This window comes from Sinocyclocheilus grahami, unplaced genomic scaffold, assembly GCF_001515645.1.
Source record: "Sinocyclocheilus grahami isolate Dianchi unplaced genomic scaffold, SAMN03320097.WGS_v1.1 scaffold5.1, whole genome shotgun sequence".
NCBI lineage: Eukaryota > Metazoa > Chordata > Actinopteri > Cypriniformes > Cyprinidae > Sinocyclocheilus > Sinocyclocheilus grahami.
The window spans coordinates 6,760,632-6,771,481 of NW_015505184.1; the positions used below are offsets into that span (position 1 = coordinate 6,760,632).

The window sequence follows — 10,850 nt, forward strand, 5'->3', positions numbered from 1 at the left end:
GCGCTGTGGATCGCCGGATCGGCTTTCACCGTGGACGAAGCGGAGTCCAGCCCGGGGTTGTCACATGTGGTTGCCGCAAGCCCGCCGGACATGCCATTCTCAAGCCCGCCCGCCTCCGCTCAATCAAGCCGCCCTCCGCTCACTCTAGCCCATTGTGTGTTTCGTTGTGAAAGCGAAACTACTTTGTTTGGCCTTCCAAAAGAGGACACGACTAGAAATCAGTGGTTAAGTTGTATTTACAACACTGTTCCAGAACAGTTCAACCCAAATATTCAGATGTGTGCAGCGCATTTTATGGAGGACTGTTTCCTGATCCTGGTAGAGTAGACTACAATGCCGGCTGTTCTGACTCACAGACTGTAAGTACATTTTTTATATTTAAAGAATTTGTCACTGACGATTCAAACGCGAGTTTTGAGCAGTGTAGAGTAGCACTTGTTGTTTGTCATTTCTCCGATCACAAATGCAGACATGGGTTTATGTTTACGCGGCGCAATGCAATGCGTAAAAAGACAGTATAAATCATTATAATCCGTAATTATGTCCCCACTGGATGCAACAAATGTCTCGGTTATAATGGGTTTTAATGTTTTTGTCTCGTCGCTCCAGTCTGACAGGGCATCATCACAGTATGGTGAGGGGCGTAACATTTCCGTCACGCGCTTGAGGTATTCGGCCAATCACAACGCACTGGATAGCTGGCTAATCAGAGCACACCTCGCTTTTCAGACCGATGGCTTTGTAAAAATCTACGCGTTTCAGAAAGGCGGGGCATAGAGGAGAAACAATAATGTACAGTATGTGGAAAATAATGTGTTTTTTGAACCTTAAAATGCACAAAATAATGTTCTTTTTAGCATCATATGACCCCTTTAATAAGGCCAGATTCTGTTGAAATGATGGCAGCTTCAAACAACACTATTGTATACGGCAATTATGGTAAGATGTAGTTATTTTCACTGTTTTTACTTTGTATTTACGTAAGTATTTTTTGAAGTCTGTATTCTATATTACTGTGGCTAGTTGTGAAGTTATTTGGAAACTGTAAATTATATAAACACTGCTTTGTGCCTAACAAATACCCCTAATAAAAAAATAGAATAAGTATATATTGATGTATTTATTTTTTAAAATCCATGCATGAACATGCATATTTGCAACCGCAAAATTAATTGTATACGGCAATTATGGTAAGATGTAGTTATTTTCACTGTTTTTACTTTGTATTTACGTAAGTATTGTAAGTATTTTTTTAAGTCTGTATTCTATATTACTGTGGCTAGTTGTGAAGTTATTTGGAAACTGTAAATTATATAAACACTGCTTTGTGCCTAACAAATACCCCTAATAAAAAAATAGAATAAGTATATATTGATGTATTTATTTTTAAAAATCCATGCATGAACATGCATATTTGCAACCGCAAAATTCAATTAAATTTAAATATTTCCTACACTTTATGGACTTAATAGTGCATGGGTCACAAAGACGGTTTTGCCATTCATGTTTGTACATACAATGGTTTTGTTCATGGGTAATATTTATACAGTAAATAATTAAATGCTATAACAGTAATATATTAGTTTTTTTATGTTTTAATTGGTAAAATATAAGTGCACCACCAGGTTACTGAAAAAATTATATTAATAAAAAATACAATTATTAATGTGGTTAATTATGGCTGCTCATTACTATAGCTGGTTAACAACATCAATGCATGCTACATTCGACAGCTGATTAACAATGTTATCAATATTCAAAGTAATTTTCAACATGTATAAAGTTAGTAAGCCAATCAATCCCTATTCTACATGCAATATGGTAAGCACCCCCAACTGGTTGGTCTTGCATGCTTACACAAGTGAAAGTGGAAATGACACAAAACTAGACAGTGTTTTAGACAGTAATACAATATAACAACACTAAAGAATATGCATTATACATTACACTTGATACTGAGCAGAAACCGAGATCCCAAGTACATGCATAAAAATATGAGAAGGAATTCAGATCGTTTATGTGCATTGTACAATAAATAAATAAATGAAACTACAGACAACAATGTACAAATAATTACCAACAGATAGCATGAGTAATCTCTTCATATGATAATGATATGTAAATCACATGCTCCGAGAAAAGTACCTTTAGTAAAACATTTATGTCTGGATGTATAAACAAGACGTTTAAGGGCATTAACAGTTGTCATGGTATTATTGTTGTGATTCAAGTTCTTAAAAAACACATTATATCTTTGTGGATCAAGTTCTATATTATAATTAGTGGTTCACAAAACATAACATGCATTCAACCCTGCAACAAATGTACTCATAAACAGTCATTTTTAATAATTCAGAGATGCAGTAAAGATCAAGATTTACGTGCATTAATAACTTACATATATCACTGACATATTTCTGTTTAGGCATTGCTGTTACTACATACTATGAGAGTGTGCTAGCAAGGTAGCAGTCAAGCCCTATTATGTTCACCATCAAGCTTAAAACCACTTGCCCCTATCAAAATATTGGGGGCACTTTGATGGTTTCACCTTTTAATGTTGTTGCCAAATGCATTTTAGCCTACCTTTCTGCAGCTGCGATTGTGGACAGTAACACTGAAGTGAAATCATTTCATTTTTGCTCGCTCAAGCTTTCCATCTATTGCGAAGCCGCCATATTTGCTCGATAGTCCACAGACAAAGACACTGCGCCTCAACGAGGGGGACTCCAAAAACTTGATAAAATGTATTAAAAATAATGTTAATATTGTGATTACCCACTGGCAACTACGGATTTATGATACAATCATAAACAACATAAACATGTTGGATACATTTAATCGGGAGAAAATTAATTATTTGTATGAGTCATGTAAATAATGCCCCCCAAACAAAAAGTGGACTATTCCAAATAGGTGGCAAGTAGAAGTACTGACGGTAAAGTGAACAGAAGAGGATAAGCAGAAAGAATGGCAATGGCTCTCTCAACCAATTATTAGGAACAAAATAACGTTGATAGCACGGTATATCACAGCTAAACATTTTGTGTTAAGTCATGATGAATGCATATATACATCAAGTTTGAACTGGAGAAACGCAACAAATTCCATCAAAGGTGTTTTTCCACAAAAATACGTCTAGTCAGCTATCGGTATCATACTAATGTAAAGGCGTTGTATTTATGAATTTAATTATAATATTGTGGCTTTCTGTTCTTTAAATCCGTGAAATGGAATGGAATGAGCATTTCAGCAGATATGATCTGTTTTCTATAATAAAATACCAGTGTTTAATACTGTGATGCTGACCGCGTGACCTTGCGCGCGATTCACACATTTCACAGCTCGCGGGCTCACTTGCCGCCTTCAAGAGAGCGCCAGTTACGAAGTATTCCTCACAAACACAGTTTTGTTAGATAAAACGATAAAAATAGTCACTTCACTATTTTTGCCAACAGACATTCCGCCGCTTACCTTACGCGCTCAGCTAATTATTTTACCTCAGAGACACGATAGCCAGTGGCTAAAAGCTAAACTCGAGGGTTCACAGTAACGTAACTTACAGTAAATAGCTTGCGTTACTTCAATATGTTGTAATGCCTAATAACAGCTTCATATTTTAATGTTCTATATCACAGTTGTTCTTTCAGGATGTCGGTGGCAAACACAAGATGTTAGACTCAGAAGAAGGCGTTTCGTCAGTGGATAACCTGTTTTATGACGGGCCAGTAATTCATAAAGTGTGAGTAACGTTAGGCCTTTACACATGATACCTGTTCAGAGACACGCCAGATATCTAAGAATGAATAAATCGAGAAACTGTTTATTTTTATGACTCTGTTTAGGAAACCATTATGTCAGGGACAGGGCTCCTGGACATTTGATGCTCCACCCTCATTATCACAAATACCTGCAACACAAGACATCCAGGGAGAGGCAGCACACCTTTTCTCACTTAGTGAGTCCTGTTTGGATTTAAGCTCAAATAAGATTATAGGTTTGGGTAGTTGCAGCATATAATATCCATTTTTTTAATCAACATCAAGATTGATAGGTTGAAAAGTTTTATTTTTATAATAAGTCTTTAATTAAAAATGTTTTTAAAATGTATTTGTGATGTGTGTGTGTGTACATTTATTGCTACATGTGTATATTGCATGAATTTACAGGAGGAGCATTACTTTTTATTTCATTTCTCATTTATGAAGGTTTCTCTCAGAGATCAAAGAAATTTCTGCCACCTGCACAAAAACCTATTCACAATCCCATCGCAAGTGTCCAGTGGCAGACTGTGAAATCACATGATCTGGAGGAATCTGTTTTGTGGACCCATGAACCTTCTAGAGAAAGAGATCAAGCTGTTGACCGGATGGGTTTTGTGGAAGCAAGGCCTTTACCTACTCCCAGTGCTCCTCCCTTCAAGACTCAGTACGGTTTGCTACATCTTGATTGAGTTAACAAAATTTGCTGATGTAACAAGCAGTTCTTTGTGTTTGAAATGGATATTGGCAGTAGAACAATAAGTGGGTAAACAGACTGGATTCTATTGTAAAACTAGGTTGTTCAGAGCTCCCACAAGAAGGATCTCAGGGAATGATGAAGATGGTATCCCAAATCAGATGATGTCAACAACAAATGACACCGGTTTCCTTGGTCAGGTTGCCATGACAACCACCGGTCCACAGACTACACATGTTGTTGCTACCTGTAGTCCCTTTATTGACTTTGGCCAAACAGAACAAACATGTGATGTACTTTCAAAAACAAACCATAATCTCCATTTTGGTTTCAAACCTGCAGAATTTGAAGGTAATATAATACTGTAGCACTATTAGTTAACTGGAATGTCATGATATACAGTTAGTCCAAGTTGGCACAAATTTAACCAGCTATTCTACCTGTTAAAAAGTTAAATCTCTGTACTTTTTACTGCCGGGTACCTACTGCATGATTTTAGCCCAGATTTTCACTCAAATGCCCAAAATCAATGGCAAATTGGTGCTCGTGCATGTGAGTGACCCATCTTACCCTCAATGTGATGTCTGACCTCCTGTCGACGATTTGTTGTGTAGTGTGCACTCAACAGCAGCTAAATGGTACCCCAGACAATCGTGTGGTGTGAGAAGAACAGCAACTTTGAAAATCATGCAGTGTGTTCCCAGCATGATAGAGTAAAATATGCCATTTTTAGGGCATGTGCAAAAACTGTAACAATTTCCATACATAGAGAACAAATAGTGTTGATCTGAATATTTGGCATGTTAATATTGATATTGTTTTTCAAGGGTCATCTGGAAAAGGAACACTACGTCCAGTCTCTGAAATTCGTATCCTCTTTCATTTAGCCCAGCTGATCAGAAATACATTTGAATATAATTAAAGACCTCATGAAATCGAAATAATAAGAGTTTTGTGGCTTTGTGGTGTTTATTAGTGTTGATCTAATCTATGGTATATGCCAGGGGTGGCGAACTCCGGTCCTGGAGAGCCGCAGTCCTGCAGAGCTCAGCTCCAACCCTAATTAAAACTCACCTGCCTGTAGCTTCCTAGTAACCCTTCAGGCCTTGATTAGCTTGTTCAGGTGTGTTTGATTAGGGTTTTAAGAGAAAAACGATTGAGGGTTGCGGCTCTCCAGGACCGACGTTCGCCACCCCTGGTATATGCTATTGTATTCTAAACGCTGACAAAATTCACTTTTGGGCAATATTCTCATTAGAAAGATTATCTTCTGGGAATATAGAAAATTATATTGTACAAAACATCCTACCCAAATCCTGTTTTAGAAGGAAATATATCATATTAGAAAGAAAATATCTGAACTCATGGGGACTTTAAATTATTTCTTAAGTTGTTCAATGTACATTTTGGACTGAATGATGCATTTATTGTCACATTCATTGTTTTCCTTGAAATATGTGTAAGCTGCTAAATTCAGAAGTGTGTTTAAAGAATTCCCTTACTTCAACTATGTGCAGTCCCAAGCACTGGATGATGTAAATCTCTAGCATTTATATCTATTTAATGTAAAGTTCATAAACACAGTGTACAGCAGATTATTGCTCTATTTCAGGTTCTGTACACAAATAAAAATTTTGTTGCCTGTGCTCCCACGGGCTCTGGGAAGACTGTGCTCTTTGAGCTGGCCATTGTTCGACTACTGATTGAGGCTTCAGACGCCTGGCACAATGTCAGAGCTGTGTACAGTGAGTTACAATTCTAGCAATTATTATTTGAGCTTAATAACTAAGCATTTTTTATTTGAGACTTTTCATTCACTAATAACAAATACTGTTTGACATTTTTTGGTTTATGCTTCAGTGGCACCAATTAAGGCTCTTTGCAGTCAGCGTTTTGAAAACTGGAAACAGAAGTTTGGACCCCTTGGACTAAACTGCAAAGAGTTAACTGGAGACACAGAGATTGATGACATTTTTGAAATCCAGGATGCTCATCTGATTTTTACAACTCCTGTAAGTTGCCACATATGGTAGAGTCTAAACATAAAACGTCTTTCCAACAAGTCTTTTTTAAGTCTTTTAAAGTTTTCAAGTCTTTTAAAGTTTTTTCTCTTTCAAAGGAAAAATGGGACAGCATGACAAGGAGGTGGAAAGATAACTGCTTATTGCCATCTGTTAGTCTCTTCCTCATTGATGAGGTCTGATTTATTTATTTCTGATTTAGTATTTGAAATCAGATGGCAGTGTTTCGTTAATGAATGACATTTTTGTCTACATACCCTCTCTAGATACATGTGGTCAAAGACAAAACCCGTGGAGCAACTCTTGAAGTTGTGGTCAGCAGAATGAAAACCATGCACTCGTATCAACTGGCTGTAAATCCAGAATCAAAAGCATCAACGAGATTTGTGGCTGTCTCAGCTACCATCCCAAACATTCAGGACGTAAGTTGTTTGAGGAAGTACCAAAGAGATGAATCTCTTTTCAGCTTCATTTAGATTATTCCTGTGCTGTTCTTTACCGTTTTAAAGGTATCTGAATGGCTTTCGGATGAGTCAGGGCCTGCCACTTGTTTGGAGATGGATGAGACTCATAGGCCTGTGAAACTGAGGAAAGTGGTGCTTGGGTTCCCGTGTGGAAGTAATCAGAATGAATTCAAGTTTGATCTTTCTCTCAACTACAAAATGGCCAACGTTATTCAGACCTACTCTGATCAAAAACCAACCCTTGTGGTAAGTGAATCTTTGTGAATGCAAATGTGTTGGGTTGTGTATTTTAAAATTTATGCAATACATTTGTCTGAATTTAACAGTTTTGCTCCACGAGAAAAGGAGTTCAACAGTCTGCTTCTGTGCTTGCCAAGGATGCCAGATTCATTATGAGCCTCGAACACAAACAAAGGTACTATAGTCTCATTACATAGACTGTATGTATGAATGTATATGTACATATACAGTATATATATATATATATATATACATATACATACATAGCATGTTGTGGTTGAACTACCAAAGATGCAGATGCTTTGCAAGATCTGAACTTTATTTATAAGATTACTCTTTATGTGGACATCTCTTAGTATAACTCATTAACTCTTTCATAGACTGATGAAATATGCAAACTCTCTGCTTGATGCAAAACTCAGAGGTGTGTACGTTAATTACTTATGCTGTTTGACATTCATGAATACATTGGTCACTGTTTTTTTAAAGGTATACTAAGCATTTTTTTGTATACCTCTTCCAGATCTATTTATTTGTGGCATTGGATATCATCATGCTGGCATGGATGTGTCAGACAGGAAATTGATTGAAGAAGCATTTACTGTGGGTGACTTGCCAGTGTTATGTAAGTTCTGCAAATATGTTTTCACTCATTTAGTTTTGATTATTCAGTACATAATGTATTATAAAAAGCATATGAAAAAATTGGAAAACCCCCCTTTTTCAGTTACAACCAGCACCCTTGCTATGGGTGTGAATCTGCCAGCCCACCTTGTGGTAATCAAATCCACATTGCACTATGTCGGTGGTGCATGTGAAGAGTACAGTGAAGCTGACCTTTTACAGATGATTGGGAGAGCTGGCAGACCTCAGGTACTGCTAACACAATTCAGAGTGTGATTTTAGAAGTTGCCTCCTGGCCCAAAATTCTTTATGTGTACAGGTTATAATAATCTATAAATAAATTAACTATATTGTATTAAATCAAACCAACCTACAAGACATGCATTTATTATGTATAAAAATGTGGTTAGATTTCAAGCACTCGGGCTAAATCTCAACTGGAAATGCAAACACACAGCTGTTACAGTATTAAAGGGGTCATCGGCTGCAAAATTCACTTTTACGTATTGTTTGAACTGAAATGTGTGTGGGCAGTGTTTGTACACATCCACCCTATAATGATTAAAAAATCCACTCAGTGTTTTTTTATTTATCCCTATAAATAATATCCCCTTTTTCATATCAAACCGTTTCTTGGCTGTGTGATGTCACACAGACCCAGGCCGCTCCCACGATTGTTGATTGACACTAGCGTTTTAACTTAGACCCGCCCTGAGTGAGCTGTCATCAGCCCGCCATTGTTTCGACGCCGGAGCGGTTGTAGACAAGAATGTCTCTTAAAGGGGGTCATATGATGCGATTTCAATTTTTCCTTTCTCTTTGGAGTGTTACAAGCTCTTGGTGCATAAAGAAGATCTGTAAAGTTGCAAAGACTAAAGTCTCAAATCCAAAGGGATATTCTTTATAAAAGTTAAGAGTCAGCCACACCTACCTAAAACGACTCGTTCTAACATGCCCCCACATATCTACCTCACTATGTGGGAAGATTTGCATAACGCCACCCAAATGTTCACGCAAAGAAAGAAAGCTTAACTTTTATTCTCACTGTAGTATTGTTGCCGCTTTCCTCCATGTCCTGAAGACGCTGTGTGCTTCGTTGTGAACGCGAAACTACTTTGTCTGGTCTTCCAAAAGAGGACGATATCCGCTTCATCATGCCTAAAGCTGATCCGTGCTGGTCGCTGAGGGAATACATCAACTTAGTGCTGCGGATCTGCTTTCACCATGGACAAAGCCCGGGGTCGTCACATGTGCTTGACGCTCCTTCGTCGGATCCGCCGGCTGCGCCGTTCTCAACCCCGCCGCCTCTGCTCACTCTAGCCCGGCCTCAGCTCACGCTAAGTCGGGGCTTCCGCTAGGCCGCTGTGTTTTTCGTTGTGAAAGCAAAACTACTTTGTTTGGTCTTCCAAAAGAGGACACGACTACAAATCAGTGGTTAAGTTGTATTTACAACACTGTTCCAGAACAGTTTAACCCAAACATCCAGATGTGTGCAGCACATTTTATGGAGGACTGTTTACTGATCCTGGGAGAGTAACGTTAGACTAAAATGCCGACAGTTCTGACTCACGTAAGTAAGTTTTCATTTAAAGGATTTGCCACTGGTGATTCAAACGCAAGTTTTGGGCAGTGTGGAGTAGCACTTGTTTTTTTGTCATTTCTCTGATCACAAATTCAGACAGGGTTTTATGTTTACGCGGCGCGATACAATGCGTAAAAAGACTGTATAAGTCATTATAATCAGTAATTATGTCCCCACTGGATGCAACAAATGCCTCGTTTATAATGGGTTTTAATGTTTTTGTCTCGTCGCTCTGGCCGGGACACGGCATCAACAGTATGGTGAGGGGCGTAACATTTCCGTCACACGCTTGAGGTATTCGGCCAATCACAGCACACCTCGCTTTTTCAGACCGATGAGCTTTGTAAAAATCGACACGTTTCAAAAAGGTGGGGCATAGAGGAGAAACAGTAATGTACAGTATGTGGAAAATAACTTTGAATGCTGTTTTTGTAACATGGGAAATATGATTTTCAAAAGACAAGTTGCTATTTAATATAACACCCAGATTTTTCTCATGAGAAAATCTCATGACAATCTCATGAGAACGGCTCGTAGAGAGGGGCGGGGTGAGCAGAGCTCATTAGCATTTAAAGAAACATGCACTACAATGGGTTGCTGTGTGCAGACTCAGAGCTGTTTAGAAAGGGTAAAAAGGGTGTTGTTTTACACTACCATTGAGAAATTTTAAACAAAGTATGTTATAGACTTTTCATTAAGACCCTAAAGAATCATATCAATTTGTGGAAAATGGGCATCTGATGACCCTTTAAGATGGAGACCTCTGCACACACTGGATTTGTTTTTTGTTTAGTTTGATACAACAGCAACTGCAGTGATCATGACCCGATCTCAGACAAAGGACAAATACACACATTTCTTGAGTGGCATAGACAGCATAGAGAGCAGGTATAACACATTTTGTTCAGTCTCAGAAGGATTTTTATTTTCCCAAAACTAGGGATGCACCGATACCGATACTGGTATCGGTATCGGGCCCGATACTGAGCTCCTGTACTTGTACTCATACTCGTTAAAATGCCCCGATACCAAACGCCGATACCACACAGCATGTGATAAGTGCCATATTCAAACAAAGAAACACCGACAACAGAACAACAGACAGCAGAAAGGAGTTAAGGATGTCTACTACGAAGTATATGTATGCAATGAATATAACGTTAAACATTCAGTATTAACACCTGTATAGCTGATGTGCACGAGCTGATAAACAAAGCACACTGAGTGGATTGAGCGCGTGGCGGCGCAGATGCGTGAGCTTGTCGAGTGAATATCCCTTTCTCACAGACATCACTGGAAAGTTTGTAGTTCGGTCGGATATGTCAAAAACAAATAAGTAAAACAATGCACAAGTTACTTAACGGTAGAGAGAGAGCGAGAGCGCAATTCTGTTGTGTGATCTTTGATGTTCACTCACTTAGCACACGCATAATTTGGATTAAAACTAAATCGTAAAAATAA

At 38.2% G+C, this 10,850-nt stretch overlaps 2 protein-coding genes across 2 annotated transcripts in view; one reads left to right on the forward strand and one right to left on the reverse strand.

The window, feature by feature from the left end:
• Window positions 1-2,694, reverse strand: part of LOC107586139 (zinc finger protein 644-like) — a 29,975-nt gene extending 27,281 nt beyond the window's left edge. The window contains exon 1 of the mRNA XM_016273385.1: window positions 2,587-2,694. The gene's annotated coding sequence lies outside the window, so the exon portion shown is untranslated. The remainder of the gene's footprint in view (window positions 1-2,586) is intronic.
• Window positions 2,695-2,955: 261 nt separating this feature from the next.
• The window catches only part of hfm1 (helicase for meiosis 1), a 16,759-nt gene continuing 8,864 nt past the window's right edge, over window positions 2,956-10,850 (forward strand). Inside the window, exons 1-17 of the mRNA XM_016273398.1 lie at window positions 2,956-3,024; window positions 3,639-3,742; window positions 3,846-3,958; window positions 4,209-4,428; window positions 4,559-4,809; window positions 5,286-5,327; window positions 5,923-5,993; window positions 6,071-6,203; window positions 6,319-6,470; window positions 6,578-6,655; window positions 6,746-6,901; window positions 6,989-7,189; window positions 7,270-7,358; window positions 7,564-7,607; window positions 7,707-7,808; window positions 7,911-8,056; window positions 10,183-10,277. Coding sequence (XP_016128884.1) covers window positions 3,672-3,742; window positions 3,846-3,958; window positions 4,209-4,428; window positions 4,559-4,809; window positions 5,286-5,327; window positions 5,923-5,993; window positions 6,071-6,203; window positions 6,319-6,470; window positions 6,578-6,655; window positions 6,746-6,901; window positions 6,989-7,189; window positions 7,270-7,358; window positions 7,564-7,607; window positions 7,707-7,808; window positions 7,911-8,056; window positions 10,183-10,277 — 1,964 coding nt within the window. The 5' untranslated portion in view covers window positions 2,956-3,024; window positions 3,639-3,671. The remainder of the gene's footprint in view (window positions 3,025-3,638; window positions 3,743-3,845; window positions 3,959-4,208; window positions 4,429-4,558; window positions 4,810-5,285; window positions 5,328-5,922; window positions 5,994-6,070; window positions 6,204-6,318; window positions 6,471-6,577; window positions 6,656-6,745; window positions 6,902-6,988; window positions 7,190-7,269; window positions 7,359-7,563; window positions 7,608-7,706; window positions 7,809-7,910; window positions 8,057-10,182; window positions 10,278-10,850) is intronic.